This window comes from Crocuta crocuta, unplaced genomic scaffold, assembly GCF_008692635.1.
Source record: "Crocuta crocuta isolate KB4526 unplaced genomic scaffold, BGI_CrCroc_1.0 scaffold48, whole genome shotgun sequence".
In the NCBI taxonomy this organism is placed as follows: Eukaryota; Metazoa; Chordata; class Mammalia; order Carnivora; family Hyaenidae; genus Crocuta; species Crocuta crocuta.
In genome coordinates, this window is record NW_027533089.1 from 9,460,923 (window position 1) to 9,482,488 (window position 21,566).

At 36.2% G+C, this 21,566-nt stretch overlaps 1 protein-coding gene across 3 annotated transcripts in view; it reads right to left on the bottom strand.

Annotated features, from left to right (window-relative positions):
- CCDC18 (coiled-coil domain containing 18) overlaps positions 1–21,566 on the bottom strand; it is a 127,618-nt gene extending 106,052 nt beyond the window's left edge. For all 3 annotated transcript variants that reach the window (XM_077746170.1, XM_077746168.1, XM_077746169.1), the window contains exons 1-6: positions 21,466–21,566; positions 17,529–17,687; positions 12,570–12,676; positions 11,268–11,396; positions 3,264–3,360; positions 1,097–1,218 (exon numbers count right to left, since the gene is read on the bottom strand). In XM_077746170.1, the coding sequence (XP_077602296.1) occupies positions 1,097–1,218; positions 3,264–3,360; positions 11,268–11,396; positions 12,570–12,676; positions 17,529–17,687; positions 21,466–21,501 (650 nt within the window). In that variant the 5' untranslated portion in view covers positions 21,502–21,566. The remainder of the gene's footprint in view (positions 1–1,096; positions 1,219–3,263; positions 3,361–11,267; positions 11,397–12,569; positions 12,677–17,528; positions 17,688–21,465) is intronic.

A 21,566-nucleotide genomic window follows, 5' to 3' on the forward strand; every position in this document is an offset into this window, starting at 1 on the left:
AAAAAAAAGAAGGCACTTGTTGGTATGAGCACTGGGTGTTGTATGTGAGCAATGAATCACGGGAATCTACTCCCCAAACCAAGAGCACACTGTATATACTGTATGTTAGCCAACTTGCAAATAAATCATATTAAAAACATAATTTAAAAAATTTAAAAATTTTCAAAAAGAAAATATTTTAAGGCTTTAATTTTGAAATATAATGCCCTTTCACATTTACTGAGTGCCTACTTTCTGTATTCCAGGCACTCACAACTTTATGTAGGTAGCATGATTATCACTGTTTATAGAGAAGGAAACCAAGGTATATAAAGGTTGTAACACCTTCCCAGTGTCTCACAGTAAGTAGGAAGGCAGGATAACTCCATTATCTTTGAAGCACTTGTGTTCCCTTTATAAAAGTATAAGACAGGAGATCTAACTGCCACGTCCTAATTCAACATATTGTAACTTCAAGAAAGTTTTAGGTTATATAAGGAAAAATCATGAACTAAGAGCCACAACTCTAAAAGATAGTAATCAACCATTAACAGATTATTAGGCAGTAATATTTTCATATTTCATATATATATCCTTGAATAAACATGTCAAATATCAGAACAATGTAATCTTTAGAACTGTTGGTGAATAGATAAATAAAACGTGGTTATATCTATATAATGGAATAATACTCAATTATAAAAATGAAATACTGATATACATCACAGTGAGTTCAGTTTCCTTTTTTGCACTTTTAACTCCTCTGAAATGAGAAAGTTAGATGAGGTGATTTTTCATGATTTGAAGAACACATATTTGACTAACCAACTAATGTTGTCACACTACAAGAACATCATGTCTGTGTTCATTTTCTCTAAATATACGCAAAGCAAATATGTTGATCGTATCACTCTGTGTTTACAAGTATATTAACATCAACACATTTTATTCATTAAAAATCCTAACATTATACCCAGAAAACAATTTCAGTCATGAAACCTAGCTTTCCATGTAATTTAAGGCCATAATTACAATATACAAAATATTCTATTTTAAAATGTTTCAGTTCTTTCTCCATTTCACACAAAACTCCTTTTTCTGCAACAAGATACTGTACCTTAATTTCTCTTTCAGAATTTCAAGGTCACTTTTATATACACCACACTTTTCCTGCAGTCTTTTATTTTCTTTTTCACAGCTAATTAAATTTTTCTCTAATATTTCTTCTTCAACTTGAACCTAAAACAATAATTTGTTTTAAGTGGACATACTACCGTGGTCATAAATCTTAGATGTTTCAAACTAAAAAGTAGTGATTTCAGAAATAAGCAAGAGAGTAGATTAAGTATTTCACACGTTTTAGTCCTCGGCCTTGTACTGAAAAGAGCAAAGTGAACTTTCTGGGCACTAATAAAGGACGGGGAAAGGGATGCTACCATGTGTCTGGAAATGGTTGAGAGCCTATGACAGATTTGCCAACCCGAAAGGAAGTGTTCTGGCCTCATAGGGCAAAGCAAGCAGTTCATGTCGGGATGCGGCATGAAGTTAACTAAAGGCTAACTATGCTGCAAATGTTCTGGAGAAATAATTTTTGAAATTTTAGCCATGGGATACTCCCACTGAAATCACAGTCCAAATCTAAAACAGGTAAAAGTCAAGCACTCAAGTGGGAGCGGTGGGATGTTGGAACTGGCAGATCTGCCTCTGTTACATCTATGTAGCTGGAGGATTCTGCTGAGTGTGGTTTGAAACTGATAGTCCTAAGGAGACTAAAGGGTGGAAAAATCATCTTAACTTTCTCTTTTCCCTATAAAGTCCTCCCTCCTCCTGAGTATATTACCCCCATTAGGTATTCTATCTCCCCCTATAAATTACCTTTTTAAAAATCCCTCCTACAAAATTTCATTCCCACAGGGATCTTCTCCAAGGCCTTCAAAACGGTGATCTGATTTACACTTAAAACCAGTATCTAACGGGATTCTGATTTAAGAATTTTTCTTGAATTATAGTTGACATACAATGGTACATTAGTTTCAGGTGTGCAATACAGTGCTTCAGCAACACTATGCATTATGCTGTGCTCACCACAAGTGTAGCTACTATCATCTGACGCCACACATACATACTATCACAGTACAACTGACTATATTCCCTATGCTGTACCTTTCATCCCTGTGACTTAGACATTCTGTAACTGGAAGCCTGTATGTCCCATTTCTCTTCAGCAATTTCGCCCAACCTCCAACCTCTTCCCTTCTGTCAGCCATCAATTCTCTGTATTTACGGGTCTGTTGTTTATCTTTTAGATTCCACATATAAGTGAAATTTTATGGTAGTTCTTTTTTACTAAACTTTTAATAATAGTATCTCTTCTACCCTTCTACTTTTCTTTGAACAGAAGCATTAACTTTCTCTTTTTCAATTACTATCTCAAGATGGAAGTCTCTCATGTTAGTATCTATCAACCAGACCTCTCTTCTGAGCTCAATGTCTGAATACTCAACACGTGGCCTTCCTCCAAACAGGTTTTTTATCTCTATGACTTGAAAATGTTTAGTGAGGGGCGCCTAGGTGGCTTATAGTTGGTTAAGCGTCCGACTTTTGCTTAGGTCATGATCTCGCGGTTCGTGGGTTTGAGCCCCGTGTCGGGCTCTGTGCTGTCTGCCAGCTCAGGGCCTGGAGCCTGTTTCAGTCTGTGACTCCCTCTCTCTCTGACCCTCCCCTGCTCACGCTGTCTCTCTCTCTCTCTCTCTCTCTCTCTCCTACAAATAAATAAAACATTTGAAAAAAAAAAATGTTTAGTGAATGTAATAAAGCCGCTATACTACCATGCAGAATCTGTTAAAGGAATTTTCCCTCTGAGAGGGAGGAGTAAGACTCTCTCAGGGTGGCAGGTCCAGGGAGACCAACTGAAGGCTATACAATCTACTCTGTCTTCATCTTCATGGAAGTGATAGGAACGGATTTTCTGCTTCTACTTCTATAGCTCCAAACTCCGTTCACTCACCTCATCTTTCTTCATATTCTTTTCTTTTTCTTTAATTTGTTCTTCTCCTTGCCTCCATTCTTTTCCCACTTTGATACAAAAGTTTCTGCTCATTACAAGAAGATTAGGAACACCAGCCTAAGCCAATATTTACAATTTTTTATTCCAATGATTTTATCACAAGGTCATAAAAATTGTTCCCTGCTTTAACTATAAACAAATATATTCTATTTATGTCCACTTTTACTTTTAGAATATGGGCAGTAACAAAAAAGCAATCTGCACAACTGCTTTTTACCTTTTCCAGTTTTTCAGCTACTTTTTCTTTATAATGTTGGAAAGCTTTACTCAGCTCTTCAGCATTATATAGTGCTTCATTCCTTTGTCGTTCAGCTCTAAAATTTAAAAAGGGAGAATAAAAGAATGCTATGCATTTGACTAGTGAAACTCCAAAGTAATCTATGTTTTATTATAAGGAATAATTAGGGACAAGCAGTACGAAAAAAGAATATTGGGCTTAAACTGCAAAATGAAAGATAGAGACTACAATAATTTCCTCACTCTATCAATGTGAAAAATAAAATATAAAGTATTCACATAAACTTTGAAACATATACATTCTTATGTGTTGGCAATTTTTTTCTTTATCTGGAAAAGACAGATTAGGGAAGTAGCCTAGGCTGTATAAATTTTCAAAAATCAGGTATTACAGAATCAGTCCATGGTCTAATACATTAAAAATACTCAGTAAATCCTGTGACCTTTGCAAAGGGCAAGTAAATTTTCAAAAAGGTATTTCAAAAGACAGTAGTAACTTCCAAAAGGTATAAAACTCTGAACAACAAAACCCACCCGCTATGAAGCACTGACATATTTTAGCCACACAGAAAAGTATGTATAAACATATACATGTACTCCCAATCAGAGTTTAATGAACACTTGACTTACTGGTAGAGGGAGAGAGAGAAAGCAAGCAGGAGAGAGGGCAGAGCTGGGGGCAGAGAGAGAGAGGGAAGAGAGAGAAAAAAGAGAAGGCGGGGGGAGGAGAATCTTAAGCAGGTTGCACACTCAGCAGAGCCTGATGTGGGGTTTGATATGACAACCTGGGATTATGACCTGAGCTGAAATCAGAAGTCTGACACTCAATCAACTGGGCCACCTAGGTACTCCTATATGAGAGTCATTTTTATGCTCAACATCACTCATCATCAGGGAAACATAAATCAAAACCACAATGAGATACCACCTCACACTGGTCAGAATGGCTAAAAGTAACACCATAGGTAAACAACAGATGTTAGGGAGGATGCAGAGAAAAAGGAACCCTTTTAAACTTTTGATGGGAATGCAACTGGGGCAGCCACTCTTGAAAACAGTATAGAGGCTCTTCAAAAAGGTAAAAATAGAGCTATCCTACAACCCAGCATTTGTACTACTAAGTATTTACCCAAAGAATACAAAAATACAGATTTGAAGGGGTACATACACTCTTATGTTTAAAGCAGCATTATAAACAACAGCCAAACTATGGAAAGAGTCCAAATATCCATGGACTGATGAATAAAGGAGATCTGGTATATACATATGCAATGGAGTATTACTCAGCCAGCAAAGATAATGAAATCTTGCCATTTGCACCGATGTGGATGGAGGTAGAGTGTATTATGCTCAGCAAAATAAGTCAGTTAAAGGAAAATACAATATGATTTCACTCATATGTGAACTGAGGAAACAAAACAGATGAACACAGAGGGGGAAAAAAGGAGGCAAACCATAAAACACACATTTAACTATAGAGAACAAACTGAGGGTTGATGGAGGGAGGTGGATGGGAGATGGGCTAAATGAGTGATTAGGTATTAAGGAGGGCACCTGTGATGAGCACTAAGTGTTGTATGTAAGTGATGAGTCACTAAATTCTACACCCGAAACTAGTATTACACTGTATGTTAACTAACTGGAATTTAAAGAATTTAAGTAAAAACTTGAAAGAGAAAAAAAAAGTTTTGAAGACAAAAATGGAGATTATGGTTTTACCCTGTGTAAAAAGCTGTTATATTATTAAACTGGAAAATATTATTAAACTAAAAAATTTTAAATCTTTATTAGTTTAAAAGTTACTTGACATGCATAGTTAATGGTTCCTTAGTCAAGGCTACCTACCAAATTTTATTTTAAAACACGCTTTATACAAAACCAGGGCACCTGGGTGGCTCAGTCGGTTAAGCACTTGGCTCTTGATTTCAACTCAGGTCATGATCTCAAGGTTTGTAGGTTCAAGCCCCATGTCAGGTTCCATACTAACAGTGCAGACCCTGCTTGGTGCGCTCTCGCTCTCTTGCTCTCTCTCTGCTCCTCCCCCACTCACATATATATGCACATGCTCTCTCTCAAAATAAATAAACTTAAAAAAAAGACATGCTTTATACAAAATAAATACTTTGGCATTACTTATGTATTCCTAAAAGAAGATCCAACTACACTTCCTCATGAATTTTATGCAGGAACTTAATTTCAGAAAAAAGGAAATATCATTACATTGATAATCATTATAAGGTTTCTAATCCCAATTCAGAATGTCAGTAACATGAAATTTTTAATGGAAAATGAAAAAATATTAAGAGACAAAAAGAACAAAATTTTTCTACTGATAAGTTTCTGAAATTTTTTTCACTTTAAAAGTTAGCTATAGGGAGAAGCCAAGATGGCAACAGCATGGAAGTCTTTTTTCTGTCTTGCTAACATGAAATACAGCCAGATCAACACTAAACCATCCTGCACACCTAGAAAACCGATTTGAGGATTAACACAACAATCTGCACAACCTGAACTACAGAACTCAGCAGGTACATGGCACGGAGAGGTGAACTGGGGGAGAGAGTAAGCCCAGAGAGCAGGAAGCTATTTTTGCTTGCGGACAGAGGAAAGAGACGAGTGGAGAGTATGGGAAAAGCATACCTAGGATCTAGAATCATTTATTTGATTTTTCTTTGTATGCGTGTGTTGTTTTCAATTTTTTAATTAAAAAAATTATTATTATTTTGTTAATTCCTTCTCTTCCTTCAAAATGACGAAACCAAGGAATTCACTCCAAAAGAAAGAGCAGGAAGAAACAACAGCCAGGGACTTAATCAACACAGATACAAGCAAGATGTCTAAACCAAAATTTAGAATCACGATGATAAGAATACAAGCTGGGGTCAAAAACAGATTAGAATCCCTCTCTATGGAGATAAAAGAAGTAAAACTAGTCAGGATGAAATAAAAAATGCTATAACTGAGTTGCAATCTTGAATGGATGCCACAGTGGCAAGGATGGATGAGGCAGAGAAGTGAATCAGTGATACAGAGGACAAACTTATGGAAATAATGAAGCTGAAAAAAAGAGGGAGAGTAAAGCAAAAGAGCACTATTTAAGAATAAGAGAAATCAGTGACTCATTAAAAAGGAACAACATCAGGATCATGAAGAGAGAAAAAGGGGTAGAAGGGTTATGTGAGTAAATCATAGCGGAAAACTTTCCTAACCTGGGGAAAGACACAGACATCAAAATCCAGGCAGCACAGAGGACTCCCAAAGATTCAACATAAACCAACAATCAACAAGGCATATCATTGTCAAATTCACAGAATACTCAGGCAAGTAAAGAATCTTGAAAGCATGGGGAAAAAAAGTCCTTAACCTACAAAGGAAGACAGATCAGGTTTGCAGCAGACCTATCCACAGAAACTTGGCAGGCCAGAAAAGAGCGGCAGGATATATTCTATGTGCTGAACTGGAAAAGTATACAGGCGAGAATTTGTTATCCAGCAAAGCTGTCATTCAAAATAGAAGGAGAGACTAAAAGTTTCCCGACAAAAATTAAAGGAGTTCGTGACCGCTAAACGAGACCTGCAAGAAATTTTAAGGACTCTCTGAATGGAGAAAAGATGCGGGGGGGGGAGGGGGGGAGAAAAAGATCAAAAGCAACAAAAACTAGAAAGGACCAGAGAACACCACCAGAAAATCCACCTCTGCAGGGGACATAATGACAATAAGGTCCTATCTTTCAGTACTCACTCTAAACATCAATGGACTAAATGCTCCAATCAAAAGACAGAATGGATAAGAAAACAAGATCCTGGAAACCAACTTGACAATAAACTATTTAAGGAAAAAAAAAAAAAGAAAGAAAGAAAACAAGATCCATCTATGTGCTGTTTACAAGAGACCCACTTTAGGCCTAAAGACACCTTCAGATTGAAAGTAAAGGGATGGAGAACCATCTATCGTGTTAATGTTGCTAAAAGAAAGCTGGACTAGCCATACTTATATCAGACAATCTAGATTTTAAAATAAAGACTATAACAAGAGGTGAAGAGGGCAGTATATCATAATTAAGGGGTCTATCCACCAAGAAGACATAACAATTGTAAACATTTATGCTCCAAATGTGAAAGCACTCAAATATATAAATCAGTTAATCACAATTAATTTACACATTCTTCTCCAGTGCACGCGGAACGTTTTCCAGAATAGACCACATACTGGGACATAAATCAGCCCTCAACAAGTACAAAAAGATTGAGATCATACCATGCATATTTTCAGACAACAGCACTATGAAAATCGGAATCAACCACAAGAATAAATTTGGAAAGATAACAAATACTTGGGAGACTAAAAAACATCTTACTAAAGAATGAATGGGCTAACCAAGAAGTTAAGGAGGAAATTAAAATGTACATGGAAGCCAATGAATATAATACCACAGCCCAAAACCTCCGGGACACAGCAAAGACAGTCATAAGAGGGAAGTATAGAGCAATCCAGGCCTTCCAAATGAAGGAAAAAAGATCTCAGATACACAACCTAACCTTACACCTCAAAGAACTGGAATAAGAACAGCAAAAAAAACCCAAAACCAGCAGAAGACAGGAAATAATAAAGATTACAGCAGAAATCAATGCTATTGAAACCAAAGAAACAGTAGAACAGATTAATGACACCAGGAGCTGGTTCTTTGAAAGCATTAACAAAATGGATAAACCCCTAAGTAGTTTGATTTAAAAAAAAAAAAGGAAGGGACTCATATAAATAAAATCAAGAATGAAAGAGGAGAGATCAAATCAACACAACAGAAATAAAAACAATAATTAGAAAATATTATGAGCAATTATATGCCAATAAAATGGGCAATCTGGAAGAAATGGACAAATTCCTAGAAACATATAAACTACCAAAACTGAAACAGAAAGAAATAGAAAATTTGAACAGACCCATAACCAGTAAAGAAATTGAATCAGTAATCAAAAATCTCCCAAAAAACAAGAGTCCAGGGCCAGATGGTTTTCCAGGGGAATTCTACCAAACATTTAAGGAAGAGTTAGCACCTATTCTCTTGAAGCTTTTCCAAAAATTAGAAATGGAAGAAAAACTTCCCAACTCCTTCTATGAAGCCAGCATTACCTTGATTCCAAAACCAGACAAAGACCCCATTAAAAATGAGAACGTTATATAACCAATCTCCCTGATGAACATGGATGCAAAATTGCAACAAGGTATCAGATAACCGGATCCAACAATACATCAAGAAAATTATTCACCACGACCAAGTGGGATTGATACCTGACAAGCAGGGCTGGTTCAATATACAGAAAACAATCAATGTGATTCATCACATCAGTAAAAGAAAGGACAAGAACCACATGATCCAGGGGCGCCTGGGTGGCTTAGTCGGTTAAGCGTCTGACTTTCACTTAGGTCATGATCTCACGGCTCGTGGGTTCGAGCCCCGCGCTGGGCTCTGTGCTGACTGCCAGCTCAGAGCCTGGAGCCTGTTTCAGTCTGTGACTCCCTCTCTCTCTGACCCTCCNTTGAGATCATAAAAGTCATTTATGAAAGACCCAATGGTAATATCATTCTCAATGGGGAAAAACTGAGAGATTTCCCCATAAAGTCAGGAACACAAGGGACGTCCACTCTCGCCACTATTATTCAACATAGTATTAGAAGTCTTCGCCTCAGCAATTAGACTACACAAAGAAATAAAACGCATCCAAATCAGCCAGGAGGAGGTCAAACTTTCACTTTTCCCAGATGATATGATACTCTATATGGAAAACCCAGAAGATTCTATGAAAAAAACTACTAGAACTTGTCCAGGAATTCAGCAAAGTGGCAGGATATAAAATCAATGCACAGAAGTCAGTTGCATTCCTGTACACCAATAATGAAGCAACAGAAAGAGAAATCAAGGAATTGATCCCATTTACAATTGCACCTATAACCATAAAATACCTAGGAATAATCTAACCAAAGAGGTGAAGAATCTATACACTGGAAACTACAGAAAGCTTATGAAAGAAATTGAAGAAGACACAAAAAAGTGGAAAAATATTCCATGCTACTGGATAGGAAAAAAAAAATATTATTAAAGTGTCAGTACTACCCAAAGCAATCTACATATTCAATGCAATCCCTATCAAAATAACACCAGCATTTTTCACAAAGCTAGAACAAACAATCCTGAAATTTGTATGTACCCAGAAAAGACCCTGAATAGCCAAAGCAATCCTGAAAAAGAAAACTGAAGCTAGAGGCATCACACTCCCAGACTTCAAGCAGTATTACAAAGCTATAAGCAAGACAGTATGGTACTGGCACAAACACAGACACTCAGATCAATGGAACAGAATAGAGAACCCAGAAATGGACCTACAAACATATGGTCAACTCATCTTTGACAAAGTAGGAAAGAATATTCAATGGAATAAAGATAGTCTCTTCAGCAAATGGTGCTGGGAAAACTGGACAGCGACATGCAGAAAAATGAACCTGGTTCGCTTTCTTACACCATACACAAACATAAACTCAAAATGGATGAAAGACCTAAATGTAAGACAGGAAGCCATCAAAATCCTTGAGGAGAAAGCAGGCAAGAACCTCTCTGACCTTGGCTGCAGCAACTTCTTACTCAACACATCTCCAGAGGCAAGGGAAACAAAAGCAAACATGAACTTTTGGCACCTCATCAAAATAAAAAGCTTCTGTACAGCAAAGGAAACAATCAGCAAAACTGAAAGGCAATGGATGCAATGGGAGAAGATATCTGAAAACGACATATCAGATAAAAGGTTGGTATCCAAAATCTATAAAGAACTTCTCAAACTCAACACCCAAAAACCAAATAACCCAGTGAAGAAATGGGCTAAAGCCATGAACAGACACTTTTCCAAAGAAGACATCCAGACAGCAAACAGACACATGAAACGATGCTCAACATCACTCATCATCAGGGAAATACAGATCAAAACCACAATGAGGTACCACCTCACACTCATCAGAATGGCTAAAATCAACAACTCAGGCAACAACAGATGCTGGCGAGAATGCAGAGAAAGAGGATCTCTTTTGTACTGCTGGTGGGAATGCAAAGTGGTGCAGCCACTCTGGGAAACAGTATGGAGGTTCCTCAAAAAATTAAAAATAGAACTGCCCTATGACCCAGCAATTGCACTACTAGGTATTTATCCAAGGGATACAGGTGTGCTGTTTCAAAGGGACACATGCACTCCAATGTTTATAGCAGTGCTATTGACAATAGCCAAAGTATGGAAAGAGCCCAGATGTCTATCAACAGATGAATGGATAAAGAAGATGTGGTCTACATATACAATGGAGTATTACTCAGCAATCAAAAAGAATGAAATCTTGCCATTTGTAGCTACATGGATGGAACTAGAGGGTATCGTGCCAAGCAAAATTAATCAGAATAAGACAAGTATCATGTGACTTCACTCACATGAGGACTTTAAGATACAAAACAGATGAACATAAAGGAACGGAAGCAAAAATAATATGAAAACAGGGACGGGGACAAAAACATAAGCGACTCTTAAATATGGAGAACAAACAAAGGGTTACTGGAGTGGTTGTGGAAGGCGGGATGGGCTAAATGGGTACGGGGCATTAAGGAATGTACTCTTGAAAGCATTGTTGCACTATATGCTAAGTAACTTGAATGTCTATTAAAAAAAAATGAATTGGAAAAAAAGTTAGGTATAGGAGCGCCTGGACGGCTCAGTCATATAGGTATCAGACTTACAACTTCAGCTCAGGTCATGATTTCACAGGTTGTAAGTTCCAGCCCCACATCAGGCTCTGTGCTGACAGTGCAGAACCCGCTTGGGATTCTCTCTTTCTCCCTCTCAAAAATATATAAATAATTTAAAAACAAATAATAAATGTTAGCTACAATTTTAAAAAGGTAATACATTCTCTTTTCCCCTATAAAAACAATTATTTACTTAAAAACACATACCTCTTTCCTTGTTTACTTTGTTCAAGTAAGTCCACCTTTAACTTTATACATTCCTCTTGGGACTTCTGCAAACTCTGTTCCTTTTCAATCACCATTTTCTGGCTCTGCTCTAATTTATCTTCTGCCTCTCTATAAAATAAAGGATATTTTTTAAAGGCTATTAAAGGGATTATACCAGGTATGAAAGAATAGCTCAACATTAGGAATTCTACTAGCTTAAATCACTAAGGTTAAAGAAACCAAGATTTAGTAAGAGACAGAGAAGACATATATTCATCACTTACCAACTAAGAGTTTTTATGAACAATAAAATAATATATGTATAGTCAGATACTAGAAGTATAGTCCTACAGTTCAAAAACTAGTTAAGAATGACTATTATTACCCCTATATCCAATGATTTTTCTGACAGTTACTAAAAGAAAAATTAAAAAGTAGTAAATATAAATTTTGAAAATGAAAGACAGTATTTTCTTTTTCTGCTAATATTATCAGCTTCCTGGAAAATCCATGAGAACCAAAATGAAAAATTATTAGAGTAAAAGAATATGACAACTATCCCAATTACAAAATAATTATATTACACAAAAAGCAACAGTCTTCCTATATACCCAATGAACAGAACATGAAAAAATTCACAACCAAAAACATAAAATATCTTGGAACAAAATTAAAATAACACATGATACAAGGAAATTATAAAATTCTGATGGTCACAAAAGATGACTTTAGTGTACATCAGAACCACCTGCAGGACTTACTAAAACACAGATTGCTGGGTCCCACCTCTCAGAGTTTGTGATTCCATAAGTCTGAGACAGAACTGGAGATCTATAATTTTAACAAGTTCTCAGAAGATGATAAGACTGCTGGTCCCAGAACGACACTCTGAGAATCATCAAAATGGAATGATGTGCTCTTTAGTATGCATACATTTCTCATTTTATTCAAAGCAGAAGGGGATAAATTATAAAGTACCTGACTCCTTATATTTTATTTCTAAAGCTCCCATTGAAGCACCAGTATATATCTCTATACAGGGTAAGAAATGAACTAGTGCGTATTCAATAAAGGCATGTAAATAAGCACCTCAGCTCATTTTAGTCTTTTTTAGCCCCCATAAAATGCATGCGTCCTGGAGCCGGGAGTTATGATGGACCACAGAACAGATTTCACAAGTCTTAAGATAAGACAGTCTATAGGCCACTACAAATTTATGGGGTGGGGAACAAGATTTCAGAAGATATACCAAAGAGCAGAAGGAGGAAGTAAAAACTTTAAAGCCATAAAAAGTACATTTACCTCAAAACTTTATCTTGGGCTGAAACTTCTGCTTCCAAATTTATAATCTGTTCTTCCAAGATAGGCACACTGGCTGCCTGTTGTTGAGCAGATTCAAGCATAGACACCTAAAACAAAAAAATAACTTTTAGAGCATTTTCTCTCACAAAATAAATTAATCTACTTGGTCCTTTGTTTCTTTTTCTTTCTGATGAGGGTGTTCAATATAAAGCCCCAATCATGGGTCAGGTGTGAAGCTCACCCTATCTATTCTTCTCATCAACATTTACATGGGTGTGTCATCATCACCAGCCAGTATCAGCATGTAAGCTCCTGCCATGACCCTTAACTTAATATCCCAAAATAATTGATTATTTGGAGGGAAAAGAAGAATCTCTACTGACACCAACCAGGAAGACAAATTTCACATAAACCAGAAAATTCAATATAAAAGATCAAATTATAAAAAAGTAAATATGAAAATGCCTACTGAATGTTTTTACAATTTAAGACCTAATTTTTAGGATACACGCTTACTAGAGAAAACTTAGAAAATACAGAAAAGCATAGTAATCATATAACCTGAATGATAAAAAGAATAGAGCAGGGTGGGAATCCACAACCTAAATGGTGTCTGGAAAGAATAGCAAGGGAACTAACTAACTATCCCTGGGAAAAGGAGGCACGAGGTCCAGGGAAGAAAACCAGAATACAGCTCAAAATCTGCTGGTAAGTCAACTTTCCTTTTCCCTTTCCTTTCAAAACACCAACAGTCAAGTGACAGCCTACCAGGAAGAGATAGAAAATTTACTATATGAGCAACTGAACAAGAAAGATCTAGGACTCTGGGACACTATGTAGAATGATGAGCAGGGATTAAGTAGTTATAAACAATTTGGTTGACATAAAAGAGTCAGTTTCCAATTTCCTACTTTAATCTCGTTTAGAGCTATCCCACAGGTGGGAAATCAAAGGATTCTTTGTTGGAAAAATTCAACAGCTCCAAAGAAAAAGGCCTCACATACTAATTTTGGGCAATGGAGGCTGGGCATCTCCCTACAAAACAGCCATGTCCCCAGGCATCACCAAAGTATGAAGTACACTGGACAACAAACTTCAGCTTTGTACAGAGAGCTTCCAAAGAGCACTTAAGTGCCTTTCTCTTAAATATAAATAGGTAAAACACAAACATCTGAAAAAAAGCTTCTAACATAAAAGTCAGAGGCCATAACAAAAAAGGCAACTGGCAGCAAGCAAGGCTAGTGTGCACACATGCATGGAACACACATTAAATCTTCAGAAAGCTAAGTGAGGATACTGTGTCAGGATGTTATTCAATACCAAAAAAAAAAAAAAAGAATCAGAGAATATGGAAAAGCTTTGGAAAATGAAAAAAAATCTGACAGCTAAAATAGAATTCAATGAAGGTATTAAATGATAGCTTTGAGGAAATTTGGAAAGTATCACAGGAAGCCAAGGAGATGGAAAACATGAGGAAAAAAAAAAAACCTTAAAAGATTCAGAGGACCAACTGAGGTGATCCAACATTTACCTAATAGGAAAAATAGAAGAAAACAGAAGGAAGAAAATTATCAAAGAGATTACATAAGAGAAATTTCCATAATCAAAGAACACAGCCTGAAAGGGTCCTCATGTATCTACTACACCAAATAAAATAAGGTCTATTCAAAGACATGTCATTGTGAAATTTAATTTAAAACACCAAAGAAAGAGGGAAGATCCTTAAACTACCATAAATGGAAAAACAAATGGAAAAAAATTACATGCTAAGAAAACTGATTCACAACGGCAACAGATTTTTCAGAGAAACAGAAGATAGAAGACAAGAAAGCAACATCCTAGAAATTCTGATATAAAAGTTTTCATCCTAGAATCAAATGTGAGGGAGAAATTAAGACATTTTAGACAGGCAAGGGGGCTGCTGGAAAATATGTTCTAACTAAAGAAAGACTAAACCAGTAAAGAAGACAACATGGGATCCAGGTAACAGCAGATCCAACCTAGAACATCAGAGAGAAGTCCCAGGAAAGCAGCTGGACAGCAGGCCTGAAGGGCGATAAGCTCAGAAAGAGCAGGATGCCTGGCCCCAGAGGTGCTAGCTGCAAACACTGCAAAAGATAAATTATGAATATATGGGTTGGTACGATAAGGAATTTCAGCACAAAATTACCAACAGTAATATACATGCAACATCAAAAGCTGAGACCTGCCCCTGAAAAAGGAGTCTTCCTAAAAAATATTTTCTTAGGCAATGTAGAAAATGCTGAGATGGGAAGTAAAACACAAAACTGTCCTACTGCCTAGGATAAATAACCACTGGTGTGTCTATACACTAAAAGAAAAAATCAAAATGTTATAATTAGTTCTTAGTTATTAGTAAAATTCTCTTAATACCTCTTTGCCTTTAAATAATTAAGCCCTGAGGCACCCTGGTGGCTCAATTGGTTAAGTGTCTGACTCTTGATTTCGCCTCAGGTCATGATCTCACTGTTCCTGAGACCTAGCCCGCTTGGGATTCTCTCTTTCCCTCTCTCTCTGCCATTCTCCAGCTCACATCACTCTCCTCTCTCAAAATAAACTTTATTTTTTTTTTAATTTTTATTTTATTTCTAGGAGAGAGAGAGAGAGACAGCGTGAGCAGGGGAGGGTCAGAGAGAGAGGGAGATACAGACTCTGAAATAGGCTCCAGGCTCTGAGCTGGCAGTCAGCAAAGAGCCCAACGCGGGGCCCGAACCCACGAACCGCGAGATCATGACCTAAGCGAAAGTCGGACGCTTAACCGACTAAGCCACCCAGGCGCCCCTAAACTTTTTTTTTTTTTTTAAAAGTAAGCCTTAAAAATATATAGTTGGTAGAAAAAATAAAACAATAAACAGAAAAGGTGAACAAATTACAAGGAAATCTATGTGGCAAACAAATACACTGAAAAGGTAAATCTTGTGAGAAATCAAGAAAATATTTTTCTCTCAAAAAAATAAGCCACAGAAATGTTAAAAAAAAAACAACTCAGTAGAATTTTCAGTGTACTGAATGAAGAGTACACTAAATGCCTGAAAAAAAAAAAACCACTCTCCCTGTGATTCAGTCATCTAAAATTCTATCCTAGAAATGATCCTGAACAGCAAAAAAGTTTCATATTCAATGGAGCAACTTTTTCTCATTAGGCTGGCATTATCTCCAACAGTGCTTTGTTTTATTTGACAAAAAAAAAAAAGAAAAATAAAGATCTCTCATAATCCTACTAGTTAAAACAATGCATCTATAAAAGCAAATAGTGAAAGCCTCAGCTCACCAAATTCCAATCCCTCTCAACGTTATCAACAGTAGTGTGGAGCACAGTCTTTCTGTCCTTATACATGTACTTACATACACACAAACATACAGACACATGTGCTCTTTAATAAAAAGCAAAACTGAGATCACAGTCTGTGTGTGTTACTCTGTAATGTTTCTCTACCACTCAATATATTAGGTAACAATTTTCTTTCTGGGTGCTATGTCCAGACACTGTTCTAGGTATCTTTTCATATATTATTATCATTTAAACCTCACAATGTTTCATAAAAGTTTTAAACAGTTTTGCATCTTAGTACTGATACATTTACCTCAGGGGGGGAAAAAAGCAGCTCAGGAGCAATCCATTATAAGGTTATATCATAATTTGCCATTCTCTATTACTGAACATTTTGGTTTCTAATTTTTTTGTATAATACCCATTATATAGCAAAAAAACAGGAAACCACTAGGGGTATCTGGCTGTCTCAGTTAGTAAAGCATACAACTCTTCACCACGGAGTTATGAGTTAAAGCCCCATGTTGGGTGTAAAGATTACTTAAAAAAGTAAAAATAGAAAAGCCACTTAAATGGGGGAGTTATTAATTACATTATGGTATAATCATATAAGGTAACAATGCTACCATAAAAAAATGATCACCGGAGAAGCTGAATAAATGTATTATAAAAGGCTTGATTTGGGGCGCCTGGGTGGCTTAGTCGGTTAAGCGTCCGACTTTCGCTTAGGTCATGATCTCGNGAAAAGGCTTGATTCTGTATGAAGTAAAAAACATAGGAAAAGAGAAAACTATTCAAACAGTCTGGATTCAACTATATAGTAAACCAATAAAGTAGTTTCTAGTTGGTGGAAACTGGATGATCTTTCTCCTCTTCCTTTTTTCTATTTTTAAAGTTTTCAATAGTGAGAATAGTGAGTATTACTTAAAAAAGGAAGATGGGCAGGGGCGCCTGGATGGCTTCGTTGGTTAAGTGCCAGACTTGGGTTCAGGTCACGATCTCACAGCTTATGAGTTCAAGCCCTGAGTAGGGCTCTATGCTGACACCTCAGAGCCTGGAGCGTGCTTCAGATTCTGTGTCTCCCTCACCCTCTACCCTGCCCCACTCACGGTCTCTCTCTCTCAAAAATAAATTAAAAAAAAAAAACAAAATGGGGCACCTGGGTGGCTCAGTCAATTAAACCAGCTCCTGATTTCAGCTTGGGTCATGATCTCACAGTCTATGGGACTGAGCCCTGCATCAGGCTCTGTAGTGACAGCTCAGAGCCTGCTTGCTATTCTCTCTCTCCTCTCTGCCCCTCCCCCACTTGCTCTCTTTCAGCCTCAAAATAAATAAACATTTAAAAAAATTTTTAAATAAAAAAATACAAAGGAAGATAAATAAGCTTATTTCCTTCTTACAAGAAATAAAACTACATGAATTGATAATCTTAAGATATTAAGAAGCCATGACTTATGTAAATGTAAATACTACACAAGCTATCCTAAATCATTTTCAGATATTCAATTCATATAAAATTGATTTCCTAACATGTTGATACTACATTATCATAAGAAAAAATATCATACATAACACAATAAGGCAAACATGGAATATTTTTCCAATTATAAATCTTAAAATGAGTCCAGTTAATTTCTATTGGCATAGTCACACTTCAAGAAACATACTTTTGCTCTTGACTGTGTTAATTCAAAGTGGACAGATTCCATTTTAGTCATTAAAGAATGATTCTGTGAGACCAAACAAGCATTCTGTTGCCTAAGTTTGTTAAGTTTCTCTCGAAGACTTTTGATCTCCTGATCCATGGAGGCAGGTGAAAAAGACATCTGAAAAATGAAAAAGAGCAAGCTATGTTGCATTATTTCATTAGGCATTATATGTAATTAATGAAAATGATGAACAATTATCAGTAAAATGACTAGGCAGCTCAGAAAATAAGCTGAGATATTTAGTAAGTGCTGGGAAGACATGTGGCACAATCAGCACTCTCCTCCCCTGTGGTGAACATGTACATAAATAAGTACAGCTTAGGAAACAATGGTATACTTTGGGCAAGTTCTTGGTATTACCCAATGAAGTTCAACATACTAAGACTCAACAATATTACTACTGGGTATAAATTTAAAACTTTTGAATCTGGGGGCACCTGGGTGGCTTAGTCAGTTAAGCGGCTGACTTTGGCTCAGGTCATGATCTCACTGTTCTTGAGTTCCAGCTCTGTGTCAGGCTCTGTGCTGACAGCTCAGAACCTCGAGCCTGCTTCGGATTCTGTGTCTCCCTATCTCTCTGCTCCTCCCCCACTCACTCTCTGTCTCTCTCTCAAAAATAAATAAACATCCAAGAAAATTTTTTTGCATCTGAAAATATAAAAATATTCCTATCTACATTGTCCATAAGAGACAATAAATGACAAGAGCCCAAATGACTGTCAACAACAAAATGGATAACAGATAAATTCTTTAAACCAACTTTTGATTTTGGCTCGGGTCATGATTCCAGGGTCATGGGATCCAGCCCTGTGCTGGGATCTGCACTGAGCACGGAGCCTGCTTAAGATTCTCTCTCTCTCTCTCTCTCTCTCTCTCTCTCTCCCTGCCTCTCCCTTCTCCCCACCTTGTGCTCTCTCTCTAAAATGAAAAAAAATAAAAAAATAAAAACCTATACACATATTTTATTATACTTTTAAACATATATTTTATAATAAATTAATTTTCTAGAGGGTTGAAGTTTTGAAGACATATAACATTTTTTGAAAAAGTAATATACCTATGCAATTCAAATGTCAAAACTATACAATACACACAGAAGCCTCATCCCTATTTTTGGTAGGTAGGTAACTATTTTTATGTTAATTATTTATAAATTTTTTAAAACACCATANAGTCTGCTAGTGTTTCCATGTTCATTTGTAAGCAATACAAATTACCCACTCCCACACTGACATACACAGAATCTAGCATTCTATATGTATCACTCTGTACCTTGAACTTTAAAAACAAAAATTTCCTGCCAATCTCTCCAATCAATATAGTTAGAAAGTCCTATTCTTTTATTCTCTCCCCCACCTCAGCTGCAGTTTCCATTGCATGTTTATTCAACCAATTGTCCAGTCTATTACTGGACACTTGAGGTATTTCTAATCTTTTGCTATGACAAACAATGCCTCATTTAGTACTTAGGCAGGCATACCTGTCAGGTATTTTTCTAGAAATGGGATTTCTACGTCAAGGATAAACGTTTGGGAGACATTACCGAATGCCCCTCCACAAGGGTTGTATCATTTTGCATTCCTACCAGCAATGTATGAGAATACCCACCTCCCTCTGATTTCACCACAAAATACAGTGTCAAACATGTGGATGTTTTAACAATCTGATAGGTTAAGAACTGGTCCTTAAGGATAGTTTCACTGTGAATTTCTTTTACTATAAATGAGAATGATCACCTTTTTATCTGTTTGGAGATCATTTTAATTTCCTTTTTCATACATGTCTATTGTCTATTTTTCTACTAGGTTGTTTATCTTTTCTTCTTTGTAGAAGGCTCTTCCCATATTCAAGAGCTTACCCCTTTGTTTTTACAGGCATTACCAATATGTTCCCCCTCCAATTTGTCATGTCTTTGAATTTTGCTTAAGGTAAAACACAATGATTTCAAATAAAGTATATGTGTTACAAAAATTATCAGCAATTTGTTTGGATAGAGGTCAAATTTTCCAGAATTAAAAAAAAATTTTTCCCCAGGTTTATGCAATCATTGTAGAAATGGAATTTGAATTTATTTTTTAAATTGCAGGCTCACATAGCTTCATTAAGTAGCTTCCTTACAAAAAGAAAATCTCTTGGGGCGCAGTGGGTAGCTCAGTCGGTTAAACGTCCGACTCTTGATTTCAGCTCAGGTCATTATCTCACAGTTAGTGAGTTCAAGCCCCACATGGTGCTCCATGCTGACAATGTGGAGCCTGCTTAGGATTCTCTCTTTCTCTCGGTCTCTCTGCCTCTCCCCAACATGTGTGTGTGTGCATGCTCTCTCTCTCAAAACAAAGAAATAAACTTTAAAAAGAAAAGAAAACCTCTCAAATGTTAGCTTTCTGAAGTGGAAAGAGCAAATTTTTATCAAAAACCATGAAGTGCATATGTCCAACCATATCTATATATGCATGCTGATAGTAAGGCAATAGAGAATAGGAAGAGAGTGGAAAGGAAAAGGGTTGAGTAAGGAAGAAAGGTAAACGTAGTGAGATGGATAATATGATTGAATACGAAACATGTAGAGAGAGTTCTAGACTAGTAAAGATGTCTAAGATCATCCACAAAATTTAGAGATAATGAAAAGAGAACAATGCCATGTTACCATATAGTACCTGATTCAGGCTAAATATAGTAAATATACTTTAACCACTGAATAAATAACCGATTACCTACTATGTAGATGATATAGTGCCAAAAATCACAGGGGTTACAATTTACTTACAAAAGCAAGACATTTAATTGCAAAAAGGTAATAAATACAGAAGTTTAAAAATAGAACAACACAACAAAGCAACTATTTTCTTGGTAGGACACAAAAAGAACCATAATATTTAAATTCAATGAGTCTTAACCACAATGATAAAAGACTATGGAAAACATAAGACATGTAAAGAAAAAACTCAAAGAAAAAGTATTTTAAGTAGACAGATCTAAAACCAAAACTACTTTTATGTAGACAGGTCTAAAAACAATAACCTTCTCTCTTGGCTTTTTCTGAAAATCAGTACCGCCACTGGACATTTTACAAACTTTTTTATAAGGTGTGTGATTCAAAAGTACAAGCTGGTTAGGCTGAGAAAGATCTTCCAGAATAAGTTTTTCAGACCTTGAGAGATTAGAGGTATAATCAGAATTTTCACTTGGACTAACACTAGAGAAAAAAGAAAAATACATTTTAGTTTCTAGATGATTTAATATTCACTCCAAATTTCTATACACTATATAAGAAAACAGAAAGAAAAGCACCTGAAGTGCTGCTAAAAATCACATTCAGTTCTGAACTTAAGGGAATGTCTCAACTAAATTTCTTAATAAACTGTAATTACTCTTAAAACTAACAATCTGTGTAGTCTAGAGACTTTATATGCTACAATTACTTAAGATTCAAAACACAGTCATGATAATAAAAGATTATTTAAGCCCAAAACATATATTTTATACTTTGAGTCCTAATACAGTAAAGGTGTTAACATACAAATGCTTCCCCAATATTTCTAGTTTTTTCCCTAAACCAAGAGTTACATTAAAAATTACAGAAAACTGGGGCGCCTGCGTGGATCAGTTAAGCATTTGACTTTGGCTCAGGTCATAATTGTGCAATTTGTGAGTTTGAGCCCTGTGTCAGGCTCTGTGCTGACAGCTCAGAGCCTAGAGCCTGCTTCCCTCTCTCTCTGCCCCTCCCCTGCTCTTGCTCTTTCTCTCAAAAATGAGTATTTTAAAAAAGTTACAGAAAAATCATTTCCTATTCTAAATATATATTAGAAACAAAATATATAATAATGAAATTCATACATTTTACATTCATAAACTAAAGTCATATTCTAAAGTCTACATATGATTTTTACTTACTTACCTGGATAACTCTTCCCCTAAACTCTGCAAACTCCATTCTGTTATCTTCAGTTCATGTCTTAAGGAAGCAACATTTGCAAGCAAACTTTCTTCTTCGTGGTC